At 36.6% G+C, this 18,819-nt stretch overlaps 1 protein-coding gene across 5 annotated transcripts in view; it reads left to right on the top strand.

Annotated features, from left to right (window-relative positions):
- PCGF5 (polycomb group ring finger 5) overlaps positions 1 to 18,819 on the top strand; it is a 124,419-nt gene that overhangs the window by 66,635 nt on the left and 38,965 nt on the right. For all 5 annotated transcript variants that reach the window (XM_030809277.1, XM_030809273.1, XM_030809276.1 and 2 more), the window contains exons 2-3: positions 513 to 807; positions 13,530 to 13,626. In XM_030809277.1, the coding sequence (XP_030665137.1) occupies positions 696 to 807; positions 13,530 to 13,626 (209 nt within the window). In that variant the 5' untranslated portion in view covers positions 513 to 695. The remainder of the gene's footprint in view (positions 1 to 512; positions 808 to 13,529; positions 13,627 to 18,819) is intronic.

Raw genomic sequence — 18,819 nt, 5'->3', positions numbered from 1 at the left:
AAAATGTGCCTGGTAGCAGAATATAAGATGGACTGCAGGTGGAGAGGTGATATACAAGTAGAGCAGCCGGGCATGGAATAGCAGAGGACATCAACTTGGTTTGACTCGTAACTGGATGTAGGGTTCAAAATGGAAATGGGGAACATTTTGATAGGGAGGATAATTACTTCAGTTTTTAATCTTCTAACTTGTATTGGCAGGGACTCCTAATAGAGCAGTCAAGCAGGTAGTTAAAATGCATTAGTGAAGAGGTAAAGATATCAAACTGTAGTTAATAGCTTTGGGTGTCATTAGTATAGAGGTGATAGTTGAGGTTCCAGGACTGGATGAATTTGTCATTATTTTGAATTATAGCAGATTTGCAAGTTAATGATACAATGAAGGATATGTTCTATTCACCTATTCACCCAATTGGGAACATGTAACACTTGCTGTTAATAGAATGACATTAATACATTATGAGGAATTTGACGCTTTTTTCTCTCATCTTTTTGAAATGATTTTGGGAACAGACATGGGAAAGCGGAACCACCAAAAGGAGTGATGATCAACGATCTCATGATAAATCTGGATGCTAGTTCTCATGCCTCCGGACATCCTACTGGGAACGACATACCAGCTCCTGGGATCAGACTTTCATCTACTTAGGACCCCTCTTTGCCCAAACTACTAAAGCCAGTCTTCACTAGCCACGAATGGCTACCCAAAGGAAACACTTGGTGAAAGATTTTAATCCTTACATTACCTGCTATATCTGTAAAGGGTATCTGATCAAGCCAACAACAGTGACGGAATGCCTCCATACATGTAAGTATTCTTTTAGGTTATTATACCTATCAAACTTTATATGTACATTTTGTTCTTTTTAAATTGCCATGTTTTGTTTTATCTATGTTGTAAGATTTAAGAAATTAGTATTCTAATAATTATTTTAATTTTGAATTTTCAAAATATTTGTCATTAGGATGCCACTGGCATGAAATTTTGCTTTTGTTATTTGAATCTCAGTAGTTGACTTTTATCACATTGTAAAATATTCTAAAAATCATAAGCATATTATCAGTTATGTTTTTTTAAGTGAACTATTTCAGGTTTTTTTATTTTAAAAAATTATACTCAAGGAATTAATCTCAGAGATTCTTTTAGGATATGCAGACTCTTATTCACCGGTTCTCAAAGTGTAATTCCTAGACTAGCAGCACCAGTGTCATCACAAGTTCTAGGAACTTGTTAGAAATGCAGATTATCAGGCCCTACCCTAGATTTAATGAACCAGAGACTCTGCGAGTGGGCCCAGCAATCTGTTTTAACAAGCCCTCCAGGTGATTCTGAAGCATGCTTAAGTTTGAGAATCACTGTTCTAGTAGTAGTATACCTGTGGAGCTCCTAGCAGATTTCATTCTCAACTGTCCCATTGGAAGAGGAAGAGGCATTTTTTACTGCCACTTATGCCAAGATTACACATACTCTTTGTGTTTCTGCCAGCATGATTTCATTTTTTATTTCAGCGAAAGTAATTCCAGTAAGTTCTAGTTTAATGCCTAGTATGTGCAGCAAAATAGAGACATACTTGATTTCATCTTAGCTTTACAATGACCTGGGAGCAGTTTGGAGTAGATGTAGTGGGAGAGAGAAGGTCTAGAGATTTATCTTCATTTTATGGATGTGGAAACTAACGGATAAGTAACTTGTCTAGTCTCATAGCTAATGAGTGGTGGACCTATATTCAACTCCAAAACCCATGCTCTTTAATATACCACGGTACTTTTTTTTTTTTGGTAAGCCTCCTTTTTCAGCTATTCTTGCTCTGCTGAACTGACATAATGTTATACCAGCAGTTTTAAATGAATGCTAGATGGAATAATCTGGAAATGGTTGAAATGGCAAATTTTATGTTACATTTATGTTACATTTATTTTACCACAATAAAAAATAGAATCATCTGGGAAGCTATTTAAGCATACGCATGCTCAGGACCCTGTCTTGGGTGATAAAGTGGGTCTTGTGGTAAGGCCTGGGCATGTATATTTTGGAAAAGCTCCCCAAGTGATGCTTATGTGTACTCCTTTGGGGTATTACTGGCACATCTTATTCAATTAGCAATTAACTATGTACTATCTTGTGTTACTAGTTTGCTGTTGCCCTGTATTGTTATTTAACTTGAACAGTTAATTAACTATCATCGAACAGACATTTATTGAGTACTTTCTGTGTATCAGGCACTGTGCTGGGGCACAAGATAATAAAGAAGGGCACAAGATAATTAAAAAAGTCTGCTCAAGAAGTATAATTCTAATAGGAAAACTAATTTTTAAAAATGCCATATTAGTGATGAGTAGTATAAAAAAGAACAAAGCACGATTGTAGATAGGAGACATGGGGTTAATTTATAGTGGGTCAACCTCTTTGATATGATGACATTTGAACAGAAACCTGAAGGGACTGAAGGACTGTGTGGATATATGGGAAAGCAGTCTGTGTAAAGGGAGAATTAAGTACAGAGGCCTTGAGATGGAAATACACTTGGCCAACTCAAGGAATAGCAAAATCAGTTAGAAGCCTATTACTGTAGGAAAGCTAAAAGATTATAGGGCCTTCAACCAAGGCTATAAGATATGAAATGGAGGTGGAGAAGGGTGGTTGTATTGTGGACATACTTTGAAGGAAGAACCAATTGGCTACCCTAGAGTTACATTCTACTTCCCTGTTTCCTGTTGCACCAAGCATGGAACCTGGACCCAGTCCACAGTGTGTTTTGTTTTGCTTCTTTGAACATTTGTTCATTGTTTTTAATTTTTGGATTCATCCAGCAAAAACTCAACTCTGAATGATGAGAAGAAAGCACAAACTCTCCCATTTCTATCTATATACTACAAATTTTGTGTATGTCCTTCGGAAGAAAATTTTCTTTGGGTCATAGTGAAATCCCAATTTAAATGTAACTTTAAAAAAAGGAAAACAAAAGATTATAGAAGTATAAACAATTAGCTTATAAGCAAAGGGATATCGCATGTTCTCAACAGCAATTTGAAGTCTAAAGGGGTAAATTAAATGACAGTTTAACTGCACATGTCATCCTGGCCTGAAAGGTCCCTTGGTGGCCATCAAGCCCCTTTACTGAGAGAGAATGAACATTGTAGAAATGTGATTTAAATACAATGGTAAGTCCCAAATGTGGCCTTTATCGTCAACAGAGAACACAGAAAGTAGAGTAAATGATGGAGTCAGGTACTCCATCGCATCTCTGAGATGTGAGGATTCCAGTAGCACTAATCTTTATGTACTCTCAGGTCCTTTGGTTTCTGTATTGTTTGTTTGTATTTATATTGAAGCTTATAAGTGAAAACTATCCCACTTGCAAGATATTCTCTTGTTAGAAATATTTATATACAAATAAATACAAATATATATTTATACAAATAAAAGAATACTTTGCAAGTGGGATAGTTTTTGCCTCTAAGCCTCAATATAAATACAAACAAATATTGATAACATAAATTGTACTGCAAAGCAGTATTCCTCAGCCTTTGGTTGGGTCTTTGGTATGTGGTGATATCTTGGGTTTCAACTCTTCTACAAGGTTTTCTCATATATAATGTAGGATAGATACAGTTGTTCTGTGATTTGGGATGGGTATAAAATTAAATAACCAAATGGAAAGGCAGAAAGTGAGAAATGTTAAGTGACATTGTAGTACCATATAATATTTTAGATCTTGACTTAGGCATATACAAAGAGTATCTTACTTATTTTATACAAAGTCTACAGTGTTATGATGCTATAAAAAATGAGTTAAGAATGAGTAAACGCTAGTTTTTATGGAGACTCATAAGAAAATATAAAGATTTTCGTCTTACTATTCAAGTTTGAAATACATAAATGAAGCTTTATTATTGGTGTGCAAAACCAGACATAGAACCTGCCCTTCTGGACTGTCTGGTCAAGTGAAGAAAGAGTAATCAAGTTAAGAAATGTAAAAAAGAAAAATGCTGTTAAGTGCAATGAGGAAGGACAGAGGGTGATATAATAGCAGATGTGTATCAGGATACTGGAGCAGAATGATATGCAGAAGAAACTCGTGTTTTGTGAAATTCCTAAAGCTACAGATCATATGCCATCTCAGGCAGATAGTAGCCCTTGAGTAGTGGTGCAGAGGACTACTTATGGGCGGGAGGCAGGGATTATTAGTAGCTCTCTCAGCTTTGATATGGGTAAATGAAGTTACTTCAGTCTTCTTTCACATGACTATGCAAGTGCATTTCAACTCTTTCTCCACCTCAAACCAGATAGGTTGGTGCTTCCCCATTCTCTCAGAGAGAAATTCTGGAGCCAGCACTGCTGGGCTGCCCTGTAGATGTAGGTAGATATAGAAAGAAGGGCCCGAAAGGTGAGCTCATCAAAAGGAAATAGGAGGTAGAGATGGTGGGGCAGCCCAGGGTCCTGGCGGGAGATGCAAAAAATCACATCATCATATCACATGATCACATTTGATCACATGATCAAATCAGCATCATAAAAACCACATATTTAGACTCTTTTCACCTACTAATACCTCTTCAGTAGGCCAGGGACATTTGATAAATAGATAAAATTTTTAAATGAGTTAAAATTTTCAAACACAAATGAGTTTTAGCTTTAAATGATCACTTAGTACTAGATGAACTAAATCCTCATTAACCATGGTTTACATAGCTGTGAGATAATTTTAATAGCCTAACAAACCAAAGGAAATAAACACGTCTGCACAAATAATTATTTTATTATTTAAACTAAGTAATTACATGTCAGGCACTTTGCTAGCCACTGGGGGTAGAGTGGTAAATAAGATAAATGTGAAACGTATACACTATTGAGCAAACTTATACTCCAAGAAGAAATTTCTAACATGTATTTAGATGTATGTTCTTTTTTTTCCTGTGTGAACTCATGTATTCTGAGACTTCAGCTACCTATGCTGAGGCCTCTCAAATCTTTATTTTTGGCTTAACTTTTCTTCTTAGCTGCAGAATCCTACTGGATGTCCACTTGGATGTCCTGAAGCCACCTGAAACTCAGCATATCTACGAATGATCAAATGGGATGCCAGCACTCAGTTATCCAAGCAAGAAATATGCTCCATGCTTGACTCTTTACCCTCACTAACAAAACTGGGCAAAGTCCTGCTGGTCTCTCTCTTTAATACTTCTCAAATCTGTCCCTTTAGTTTCATCCCTCTGTTACTGTTCTCATTCAGATTCTTATTATGTCTCACCAAAGCCACTGCAGCACATTCTTAACTGTGTCCAAGTGGTAATAATTAAAAACAGCTTACTGTCTTTATCATTATCACTCTTAACCCACCCTAAAATTTCCTAAAGGTATCCTGTTGACCTCAGGATACATTAAAGCTACTTAGTGGTGACTGGTTTCTGCCTACCACTTCCTCCCCTACCACCTAACACTCACACATACAAATACTTGGTTCAGCTGTTTGCTCTCCTTGAAATGAATGCCTCCTCTGTGCCCAGCTAGCAGTTACCCATCCTTTAAAACTCATTTCCTCTAAGATGTGCCCTACCACGTGTAGATTTGGGTTAAGCGTCTCAATAAAATCTTAAATGAATAAATGCATGGCTAATAAGTTATTTTATTGTGTATTTTTCCTTTCAAAGATTCAAATACAGTGATAGGTAACTTGAAACGCATATAGGCAATGTTGGTTAGGAATTACAAATTTAGGAAAACTGTTTCCTAGGATCTATATAGGCATCTTTGGGGTCTTAGGGAGAGGGAGAGACTCTGGACTGGGGACTAGAAATTGATGGCCCTAGATTAAGGGATGTTCTGTCTCTTTCACCAGGTCACCCTGGTGAAAAGAGAAACTTTAAAGCTGCTTAGAATGTATCTGCTGGGTGTGGTATAGGTTGTTGATTTAAAACAAAAGACTTTTTACTTAAACTAAGGACAAAGGAGCTATGTTCCAGCAGCTCAAATGTGACCAATACAGGGTATTGGTTCTTAACCCTTTTGTGGTCAGAGGCCCCTCTGAGAATCTAGTGATTCTTTCCTCAGAAAAAAAAGGATGTTTATAGACGTAGAATTCTGTGGTACAGAAAAGGAAAGCTTTCTTTCCTCTTTCTGCTCTTCAGAGATTATGGCAGTAATCCCTAACCTAAGAATAAATTCTTTGCAAAAACACCTTGTTATACTTATTTTTTAACCTCTACAAAGAAGGATTAATTGATAATATAGTTGACGTGATAAGAGACTCAGTGATTTTATGTGATAATATGTAAGAAGGAATAACTTAACCCTAAGATGACAGAATTTAAGTACTACCAACCATTTATTGTTTTTGAACAAATATCATAAATGTACAAGTACTTAAGGTACAGAGAACTCATGATGCTTTGATATTCAGTATTTGAAAATCTTACACTACATACACATGCTACTCAAAGTGAAACCCCTGAATTAGCTGCATCCACCATCAGCAACATCACCTGGGAACTTATTAGATAGAAGTGCACATTTTGGGGCTTCACTGTAGACTTACTGAATCAGAATCTCTGAAGAGAAGGCCAGAAATCTGTAATAACAAGCCCTGCAGGTGATTCTCTGGTACACTAAAGTTTAAGAAGCACTGCTCTGGATCAGACATTTATAATACTAGCATCCTTTAAAGTAGGCAGTTTGTACTTTTAATCATAGAATTGTTAAAATAAATGCTAATAAAGGAATGAAATATTAGCTATTGTTTTATTGAATGTTTGTTATATGGGGCATCATGAGCTTTACATTCATTGTTTTATTTTACCCAACCAAGAACCCTTCTAGTTAGGTGGTATTATTTAAGCATCAACAAATGTTCATTAACTTTTACATGTGCCAGTCATTATTCTAGCCACTGCAACACAGCAATAAATAGAACAGGCATAGTCTGTGCCCTCCTAGAACTTAATGTTCTAATAGGACAGACAGACAATAAGTAAGTAAAGTGGAATTTCAGGTGCTATACATGACAAATGCTATGAGTTAAAAACAGAAAGGTCTTTCTTGGGAGTGGCCATCTGAGCAGGGACTAAAATAATAGGAAGGATCAATCTATGAAAAGGTTTAAGGGAAGAGTATTTCAGATTCTTATTCCAGAGGTAAGACTGAGAAAGGTTAAGTAACAGCCAGTAAGTGCTAGAGCTGAGTTCTGAATCCTGGATATGTGACTCAGGTACATCTGCATAATATATGTTTATGATATTTTCCTAATTTTATTTTTCTTCTTTCTGCTTAGCTTTATTTTCTAAAAATTTTTAAGCAACATGTTAATTAAAATTATAGCTAATATTTATAAAATAAACCTGTGTTTTCATGACTGTGTAACTGTTATGTACCCAATACTGATCTGAATTTATTATTCTGAATGAATAGCCATTTTAATGAAAAAAATACATAAATTGAACTTTACAATAATGTATTCTTAATAAGAATAAAAAACGTGTTTTGGAATAAAAAAGGCAAAAATAGAAATTATATTTATCATCTCAGTAGGTGCAAATATAATGTTTTAAGATATACTAGAAATGATGTCATTGGTATACTGATGTTATATATTTCAAACAGTATTTTGGCAGAAACTAGTCATTCATTCATGAAAGTGATTATAGTGTTCATTTTGGTGACTTTTTTTAAATAAGAAAGAATAATTATAGGTCTTAATCTCGGTGTCATCTATTATTAGTAATAATGTTAAAGTTATGTGTATAGTTATTTTAGCTTTTGAAACTATGTATTAGCAAGGAATGTTTAAATAGTGGAGCAAAATGTCATAGTGGACACTAAAGCACAAAACCAAAGGACAACAGAAGTAAAAAAGTGAAATCTTCTATATTGACTTATGAGAATATATCTTGGTCAGAATGAGTTGGAACTGATATCAGGGTTGGGTTGAGAAAAAGTGTGTAACCTACACTACAAAAATATTCATGGTTAGAAATCATGATCAGTATACAGGTATGTTTAAGAGTCTAGCACAAGGGTTCAATATAAGCATTATAAACAATTAGTCTAACTTTGTAAAAAAGACAAAAGATAATTTTCATTTGGATACTCTGAAGACTTCTGGTGTTTTATATGTAGTAGTGTATCAAAAATTTAAAGCCAGTGAGCAAAGCTATATTTTCTCAGAATATGTATGTATTCATGTATACATATATGAATATATAATGTCAGAACCACTGACATTCAATTAATAGCAAATGATCAATGTTATATTTTAGTTTATATTGAACTAACATTTATTTAGAGACAGGGTCTCACTCTGTCACCCAGGCTGGAGTGCAATGGCAAGATCTCGGCTCACTGCAACCTCCCTACCCCACTTCCATCCCCTACAGGCTCAAGCGATTTTCCTACCTCAGCTTTCTGAGTAGCTGTGTTACAGGTGTGCACCACCATGCCCAGCTAGTTTTTTTGTATTTTGTGAGAGGCTGAGGCAGGAGGATCGCTTTAATGTGGGAGTTTGAGACCAGCCTGGGCAATGTGGCAAGATCCCGTCTCTACAAAAATTTTAAAAATTAGCCGGGCATGGTGGCCGATATGGTTTGGCTGTGTCCCCACCCAAATCTCAAACTGAATTGTAACTCCCACAATTTCCATGTGTTGTGGGAGGAATCCAGTGGGAGGTACTTGAATCATGGGGGTGGGTCTTTCTCACGCTGTTTTCTCAGTAGTGAATAAGTCTCACGAGGTCTGGTGGTTTTAAAAAGAGGAGTTCCCTTGCACAAACTCTCTCTTTTTGCCTGCTGCCATTCACGTAAGATGTGACTTGCTCCTCCTTGCCTTCTGCCATGATTGTGAGGCCTCCTCAGCCATTTGGAACTGTAAGTTCAATAAACCAAACCTCTTTCTTTTGTGAATTGCACAGTCTCAGGTATGTCTTTATCAGCAGCGTGAAAATGGACTAATATAGTGGCCCATGCCTGTAGTCCCAACTACTCAGGAGGCTGAGGCAGGAGGATCACTTGAGCCCAGGAGTTTGAGGTTGCAGTGAACCATGATCATGCCACTGCACTCCAGCCTGGATGACCAGAGTAAGACCCTGTCTTAAACAAAGAAAGAAATAATAATAAATAAATAAATATATATGATACAAATTTTTGATTTTGATGCCAGAGACCAAATGTTATTAATTCTAGGATGCATTGCATAGTGGTTTGGATTTTAGGCCTGGAGCTGCGCAGCCCAGGGATGGATACCATCTCTGCTGCACAGCTGTGCAGCTGTGAGCAGCCTACTCAGGTTCTCCAGCACTACATTCCTCACTTGCCAAGGGAGGATAGTAAGTGTCCATACTATAATCCATACAAAGTCCTGAGGCCAAGCCTGATATTTGGTTAGTGCTCATTAAATATTAGCTAAGTTGTTACTTAAGTGTTTTCCCACCTGAGGACATCTTTGGTGAGCCTAACTCCGTTTCTGACCCAGGTGCTTCTTATGGCTATAGAATCTGTGTGGAGTAGCTGTTGAGAATGAAGACTCTACTTGGTCTGTATACAGTCTTAACCTTAGACTAGGACCTTTTTAACATCATTCTTAGACCAATTGGGTTAACCACTACAGCAGTTGAGCAGTTAGAGAGTTTGGCATTAAATCTTTAAGATATTTTTAAAATGTGCTGTACTGCTAGTATGGACTTCAAATTATAAACTAAGAATTAGAGGTGAGTTTTGTAGTAGAGGTGAGAAGTTTTTTAAGCATCTAAGGGAAACCAAATCCTCATTTTACTTTTTCCAGTTTCACCGAGCCTCAAGCCTGGATTTCCTCAGGTTCTAATTTATATAAGGTTGTGCTTTATTTAACAGTTTTTAAAAGCCATGTGGGAGATGTATCTTCTAGAGATTTTTTTTAAAGGAACAAATAAGCTATTGAAAAGGGCTATATACAATTTAAAAGGAGATCTAATTGTACAACTAGACATATTTAAGGCTCCTAAAATAAGGAATAAGACATTCGTTTTCTATATATTGTAGATCTATGTAAATAAAGTGTGAAGAAAATGTATCACACATACACTGGTTAAGAAAATGCATTCAAATATTGGTTTTAACCACTTACTAGCTTCATAATTTTAGACAACTTGCTCAAATTCTCTACTCATTTTCTTAATCTATAAGAGGCCAAATGCTATCTAATTAATAGGAATGTAGTAAGGATTAGATTATTAAATTGTATTGAATTAAATATATGTTGATTAGGACATACATGGACATAATATGTTTGGATACGTGTGCATATTTAAGATAATGCCTGGTACATAAACCCATTAAGTGTTAACTATGATGATAACAGTAATGACAACTACTACCAAATCATCCAAACGAAAACGAAAGCAAGTCAGAATATTACATTGTTCAGCATCTTAAAGTTGTCTTTTACTAAAACTATCTGAAAAAAAAAATTGTCAGGAAAAACAGTTTTTGGTATTAGCCTCTGAAAAAATGCTTTCAAAAATTCACATCAACGCTGGGCACAGTGGCTCACGCTTGTAATTCCAGCACTTTGGGAGGCTGAGGTAGGCGGATTACTCGAGGCCAGGAGTTGGAGACCAGCCTGGCCAACATGGCGAAACCCCCTCTCTACTAAAAATACAAATAATTAGCCAGGCGTGGTGATGGGAACCTGTAATCCCAGCTACTAGGGAGGCTGAGGCAGGAGAATCACTTGAACCCGGGAGGCAGAGGTTGCAATGAGCTGAGATCGCGCCACTGCACTCTACCCTAGGTGACAGAGTGAGAATCCATCTTAAAAAAAAAAAAAAAAAAAAAAAAAAAATTCACATCGGAAAACCTGAATTTAGGTCTTTTTGTTGCCATTCACCAGAATAGGCAGGTGACTGGGCCTATTGAAACCTCTTTTTTACCAGCAAAAGTGGAATAAGTTACTGTATCTCAGTTGTTGGTGTGAAAATAAATTCACCTCTTGATAGGAGGGATTCTGTCTCCATCTAAAATAGCACCCTTCAGTAGAGATAAAATGTGAGCCATGTGTATAATTTAAAATTTTCTAGTAGCCACACTAAAAAAGAAACAAGTAAAATTAATTTTAATAATATATTTAACCCAATATCTCTAAAATATTGTCATTTCAAAATGTAATTAATATAAAATTATTGAGATTACCTGTTCAGGTTATGTCTGAAGTCTAGTGTGTATTTTATACTTACATTACATCTGAACTTAAACTAGCCACATTTCAAATGCTTAGCAGCCACATGTGGCTAGTGACTTCTGTTTTAGGCAGTCCAGATCTAGAATATAGATTAGTATTCCCCATCACCGTTCTTGGGTACTGGTGCTGCTTTGACCTTAAGCAATTAGCATAACTTTACTCTTTATTGTGTGCACTTTTGGATGCTTGAGCCCTACAACTCTTTCATGAGCAGCCTAGCTTAGTATAGCTTCTGAGAGGATAGTGTCCTACCCTTAGCCTTTTGGCTGATCAAAGTGAGGACTTCTTCTGGGCATGCCACATACCTCTCTATTTGGTCAAGCATGGTAGACAACCAAGGATTGCCAACCCATTGAGTACAATAAACCTTTTGAACTATAAGGATCAGAGCTCCATGTCAGTATCAGGCTTTTAAAATCCCTCCACTCTCATTTCTTTCTTTCTTTTTTTTGTTTTTTGTTTTTTTTTTTTTTTGCCTCTTTCCCAAATTTCAGAGACTTATCTAGCATCCCTGGGAAAACAGCAAATACCAGCAACCTTCTGAAGGAATTCAGCTTCTCTGTCTTCTACTTCAACTTGGCATAATAAGGCAGTCCTCTCTTCCCAAAAATTATTTTGACTTGAAAAGACATTTAGAAACCCTTTTGGGGACAAGAAATTTGGGAAGAAGGCGAAGTATTCAATTGTACATAATAGCTCTAGGCTAAGCTTTTATATCTAAGCTTTTTCTTTTTTTAAGGTTTTCTGATACTGTCTTTTACCCACATCTTGTGAGAGTTGTCATGAAGGCAGTGTTATCCTAATAGCTGTGTGTAATGGTGAAAAGAGAGATTATGAGATTCAGGTACATTCATCCAACAAAACTGCTTAAATGTCACCAACTTAGGGGTCACTAAGGGGTCCTATCCTGATCACTTTATTTAAAATAGCTGCCAGCTCCCAGCACCCTGTCTCTACCTTATTTTGGGGGGGGCAGAGGGGGAGGCAGGTAAAAATATCACTTATCACTAACTAAAATTGTTTGTTTGCCTTCCTAAATAAAGTATAAGCTCCATAAGAATTTGGCCTTGTTTTGTTGGCCCCTGCATCCCCAACTCCTAATATAATGCCTAGCATTCAGTAAATCCCTATTGAATCAATGAATAAATAAACAAAAGGAAATGCTGCTAATCTCTGTATGTACTAAATGATTTTAAAATTAGATACCTGGTAGAGTTCTTCCATGACCATTGTTGCTTTGGTCAGTATATGTGATAGGTTCACATTTTCAAACCTAATCTCATTTGTAAGAATCCTAGTGTTTAGTTTTGACCAATCATTTAGGTAAACTTTTAGATAGTGTCGATCTTGAGGAGAAAGAAGTAGCTTGAAATGCAGCTGTGAAAGGGGAGTAGGAGAGCCAATCTATACCATGTGAAAATTTCAGGTTATACAGGGTAATAGAATGGAGGAGGAGTATTGGGGTGAGGAATTGAATTAATATTTTGTAGTTCAGGTACTGTAACTGTTGTCTAAGGTTTTGGGGCAAAACATTGGCATAATATGTAGTAGAAGCTTAGGTGAAAGATGAGAGAGATTTATAGCCAGAGAGATTAGTAGTATTTGTAGGAAATGTGGGCTATATAGGCTTGTGGCCCCAAATGCACAAGTCATATTTCCATTGTCTTTGTTTAGAATCTTTATTTGAAATTTTATTTATCCCTGTCAGTTTTTCAGTCATTCTTCCAATTTACCTCTCATGCCTTTGTCCCAACTTGATACCATCATTCATACTTTGTGCTCCATGGAATTATAGTACCTATGAGCAGAAACTCATTACACCCTGCCAAGGCCAGCAAAGTCCATTGTAACTCCCAGTTTGTCCCTGGAGCACCCTGCCAATAAAAGTAATGCAAACAGGTTGAAAACTCTCAAGTTGTATTGAGTTGTTTATGTTGCATTTAAATAAATGTTTAGCAAAGGAAATAAATGCTGACTTAGTTTTTACCTTTTTCTGTCCTACTTCTTTAAATGAGAAAAACCTATTTTGTGTAAATACACCAGCTTTTTTATTTTAATATGATGATGAGTATAGTAGTATTTGGTGTGTGAATGTGTTTAAGAAAACAATAAGCAAAATAGTGTATGCTTTTTGTTTGTGGCAGTAGACTTTTATTTCAGTTGGATTTTATTACAGTGTTACAATTGTAAGGTTTTTGAAGTTTAGTTAAATAATGATATTCTACTTGTAGTAGGCAATTTTAAGGTCTGTTTCTAATTACACTTAGTTTAACATTAAATGAGCGTTCATATGATGCATTTTAACCTAACATCTTCTTTCTTCTTAGTCTGTAAGACTTGTATTGTTCAGCACTTTGAAGATAGCAATGATTGCCCAAGGTGTGGCAACCAAGTTCATGAGACAAATCCGTTAGAAATGTTGAGGTAAGGATGTTATATTTTACAGTTCATCTAATTTACATAAATTGAATAGGCTCTTAATTTTTATTATATGTCATAATATTTCATGTTGTCTTGACTCAGTTAATATAGGACTTACGATTTTCATTTTAAAGCATTTTATTTTTAAGTATTTTATTAAGGAGTATTAAAAATAAGGTTTTACATCTTAAATATTTAAGAAATACATTTCCAAACTAAAAGTACAACTTTCTTTTAGGCTGTAAGAGTGACTTTAGGTTACAGGTATTTTCAGTATTTTAATAGTCTATGTTATGTTGAGCTACACGGTAGTAGAAAGAGGGAGAACTCATAGAAAGACTAATATTAGGACTATTAATTTTTTAATTTACCATATATTCAAAAAGTATATAAACATATATGTAAAACCTAAAAAATTTTTTTAAGACTACCATTTACTTACCCCTCACCTTTAGCAGTATAATCATATATATATATATAAAATATATATTTTATTTATTTATTTATTTATTTTGAGGTGGAGTTTTACTCTTGTTGCCCAGGCTGGAGTGCAATCTCAGCTCACCACAACCTCCACCTCCCAGGTTCAGGTGATTCTCCTGCCTTAGCCTCCTGAGTAGCTGGGATTACAGGCATGCGCCACCACATTAATTTTCTGTTTTTAGTAGAGACAGGATTTCTCCATGTTGGTCAGGCTGGTCTCAAACTCTCGACCTCAGGTGATCTGCCCGCCTCAGCCTCCCAAAGTGCTGGGATAAAGGTGTGAGCCACCACACCTGGCCTAATCATATATTTTTAAAACTGGAAGTAGTCTATGAGATTCTAATCCAAATCCCTTTATTCCCAATTAGGAAATCTAGAGAAGTGATATGTCTTGACTTAAGGTTTCACAGAATACCTCAAATGCCACTTCCCAGCTACAGGCCGTGTGTCCTCACCACTAGACCCATCTTCATTTCATTGTTCCCACCATAGCTCTAAGGCAGATCACCTGTGTGATCTTTAAGAAGCTACTTGTCTAGAATCCAGTGAAAAGCACAAAAGGGGTCAATTCTGGAGTTAGCTTTTTAGTACTTTTGAACTTAAAAAAAAAAAAGCAGCTACTCATCTGAAGATAGAGCTAGATAGTCTCTGGAACCTTTCATAACTCTCTTATCTGTGTGATATTTGCTGTCATTCTATAAATCTGGATTTGCAAATCTTACATTTCAGCCTTTTGTTTTTCAATTTTAATGCCTGTTTGGGATAATTTGTCTACAGGTAAATGTCTAGCCCTGTGGTTTTCAAAGTGTGGTCCCCAAACCATTAGTATCACGTTAGAAGTGACAGGTCTCAGACCACACATCAGACCTGCTAACTCAGAAACTTTGGGATTGGAGATCACTTACTTTAGCAAGCTCTCTAGGTGATGCTAATATATGCTAGCATTTGGGAACCACTGGTCAACTCTGGTCTGTAATTCTGAGCAAGCCTTGTTCTGGTTGGATCTATATCAGTGCCTCTCAACCAGGGGTGATTTTGCCCCCAGGATACATTTAGCAATATCTGGAGACATTTTTGGTTGTCAGATCTGGGTGGGTACTCCTGGCATCTAGTAGGCAGGGGACAGGGATGCTAAGCATCCTACAATGCACAGGATAGGCCCCACACAGCAAAATTTATCCAGCCTCAAATGTCAGTAGTACTGCAGTAAGGAAACTGAATAAAGCAAACATTTTCTCTCAAATAATATTTTTCTTAATTTTAAAATAAAAAACTGTTAATATCCAGTTATAATGAAAGATTATTACCAACTGTTAAAATCTATAATAACTTATTTTTATTAAAATAAAAAAACTGTTAATAAAAACAGACATTAATAATTATTACCTTCTCTGTTCTTAAAGGGCCACATCATAAGGCAATTTATCTTAATCTTTTGATTCTGACCGTTAGATACCTGAAGGAATCCAGTCACTGTTTAATCAAACCCACTCCCTTGGCTAAAGTATAACATCATATATTTTTTAACTTTTTATTTGGAAATAATTTCAAACTTAGAATCCCCCAAATAAAAGTAGTACAAGAGCCACTTGCATTCTGTTCACCCAGATTAGCTTCTTATTAACATTTTATCTCATTTGCTTTATCATATGCGTATGTGTATTGGATGCTTTATTTTTTCTGAACTATTTGAGGGTAAGTAAGTACATGTGTCATGGCCCCTTACTCTTAAATGCTTTAGTGTATATTTCCTAAGAATAAGGATATTATATTACATAACCACAGTATGATTGCATTGGTAAAATACTTTAACCTAACTTCCATATTCCAGTTTTCTTAATTTAATGATGTCCTTTATAGAGATCTTTTCCTCCTAAAATTCCACCAAAATTACCACAAAGGAATTTTTTTAAAGACATAAACTCAGAGATAATAAAAACAAGATATCCTGTATCTTTGACAGCTAGGATAGCTCCTGAAACATGATAGGATCTCAGTAAACACTTTTTAAAGGATAAGAAGAAATGGTAGCAGAAGAGATGTCAGCAGAAACTGAAAGCTAGAAAGCAAACTGGTGATGGTGATAGGTGAGCAGACCTCAGAGGCCTGAGTATACCAGGAGACTAAGGAGGTCATAGGGAGGGGAAGATCTTTACCAAAGTTTCCTACAGCAGGCTTCTTTTTAGCCAAAACTAGGTCACATGACAGCCACTAGGTAAAGTGATGTGGTGGGTTTTGAAATGCTTTAACAAATCATGAATTATCCCTGAAGGTGGCCACATTGCAGCCAGAACATAATTGGATTTTGTTAGCCAGAAATAAGGGGAATTTAGGCTCTTTCATTAGAAGCCTAAATTGCCTGTGACACATGTAGCAAAAAATTTACCTTCTATGTACTTTTTCTCAGTAAGCTATTGGGAGATGTGCTGGAGCATAAACCAAGAAAGAATAAATGACTCTAGCATAGCAGAGAGGTGAAGGGATATGACAGTTGTCCAGCAGGCCTGGGGAACAAGCAGTCTGTATTTGTACTCTCCAGTACGGTAGCATTAGCCACATGTGGCTCTTAAGCACTTTGGATGTTGCTAGTGCAACTGAGGCATGGGGTTTCTAATTTAATTTCAATTAAAACCTGAAGCAGTGTAAATATTTTTCCGCTAAATATAACTTTATTGTTCAATAAATAAAAATTGCTAAATGTATTATTAAATATATTTTAATATATAGCAAAACATTAAAGTTAGTTTTATATAAAAAGTATAAAGTACTGGTGTTAATGTTCCTACTAAAAATTTAAAATTACGTATTTGACTCACATTATATTTCTATTGGACATCACTGGTATAGACAATAGAAGGAAGATGGAGAGCTCCATGAGGGGAATCATTCATTCAGCAAATATTTACTGGATGCCTGCTATGCCTGGGCACTATTCTAGGTGCTTGAGGTCCATTCGCAAACAAAATAAAGATCTTTGGCCTTGTAGATTTAGTATTTTTGTAGTGACAGACATTCAATAAACCATATAATAAGTAACTTATATGGTATGTTAGAAAGTGAAAATTGCAAAGGCAAGAAAGAGGAAAATGTTGTGGGGTGAGGAGGTCAAGAGTGTGAAGGGAGGGGCAGATTGCAATTTTAAATAAGATGGTGATGATAGGCTTCTGTGGGAAAGTGAGACTTAAGGGAAGACTTGGAGATTGTGAGAGGTTAACCATGGATAGGTCTAGGAAAGCATGCCTATTTCAGGTAAAGGGAGCAGCCAGTGCAGAGTGCCTAAGTCAGGAGTGTATCTACGCCTTCTTGTACGACCAGCAAGGAGACCTGGGCGGCTGGGGAACAGTGAGTGAGGGACAGAATACTGGGCAACAAGAGCAGAGAGATCATGAGATTCCAGATTATGAAGGGCCATGTAGGCCACTGTAAACATTTTATCTTTTACTCTGAATGAAATGGGAGCCCCTGCAGGATTTTGGTTGGAGGATTGATCCGATATGAACATTTTGATGACTGTATTGAGAACACCCTGCATATAACAAGGCAAAGGTAGAAGTTTAGGGAGAACAGTTAGAAAGTAATTGCAGTGACCCTGGTGAGAGGTGGTAGCAGTAGAGGGGACAAGAAATGCTCATATTCTGAATATATTTGGAAAGTAGATCCAGCAAGGTTTGCTGATGGATTGGATATAAGATATGGGATAAAGAAAAGAGTTGAACATGACTTTAAGATTTCTGACCTGAGCAACTGGAAGAATGGAGTTGCCATTAACTGAGTTGGGAAGATTAATAATAGAGCAAGGAAGGGGTAGATCAGGACTTCAATTGTGGACATGTTGAGTTATTCATTTCAGAGAAGAGAGGAAGTTGGTAAGTGGATATATGTGTCTGGAACTCAAAGGGAGAGGTCTGGGCTGGAGAAAAACATTTGGTAGTCTTCAACATATAGAAGATCTTTCAAACTGTGAGGCAGGATGAGATCACTTCAGAGAGTGAGTACAGAGAGGCATGAGTAAAGGACCAAGGATTGAGCCCTGGAGAACTCCAGCATTAAGTGTTCAGAGAGAAGAGGAGGAGCCAGCACAGGAAACTGAGAAGGCACAACCAGTGAGGTAGAGGAAAATCCAGGAGTGTGTGGTGCCCTAGAAGTCAAGTGAAGATAGTATGTATGTCAAAGGAGATGGAGTGATCCACCTGTGTCATTTGTTGTTCATGGGTACAAGTAAGGTGAAAAGTGAGAAGTGATGGTTGGATTTAGCAACATGGAGGTCATCAACCTTGAAAAGAGCACTTTCTTTAGAGCTGTGAGGCCAGAAACCTAACTGGATTGTTTTAAGAGAGGAAAGGTGGGAGAGGAATTAGCAACAGTGAGTATAGTATTGACAACTCTTTCAAGGAGTTTTGCTACAAATGGGAGCAAAGAAATGGGGTGGGGGGGTTGCTGTCAAGTGCAGCCAAGGTTCTTCATTTTGTTTTGATATAGGAGAAATAATGGCATATTTGAAGGGAATGATCCAGTAGAAAGCAGAAAGTTAATCATGTGGGAGAGTAGGGAATGCAATCTCACAGCCTAAGAGGAGACACTGGTTTTCAATGGGAACATTGACAAAAAAAAAATTGTAGCAACAGGCAGGCAGGCAGTGAGTACATGGTGCAGATGCCATAGGTAGGTATGGTGGCCGGGGCCTGTGGAAGTTTGTTTTTCATTGCTTTGACA

This window comes from Nomascus leucogenys, chromosome 3, assembly GCF_006542625.1.
Source record: "Nomascus leucogenys isolate Asia chromosome 3, Asia_NLE_v1, whole genome shotgun sequence".
Taxonomy (NCBI): Eukaryota; Metazoa; Chordata; class Mammalia; order Primates; family Hylobatidae; genus Nomascus; species Nomascus leucogenys.
Note: the sequence above shows the minus strand (reverse complement) of the source record. Positions and strands in the feature narration are given on the sequence as shown.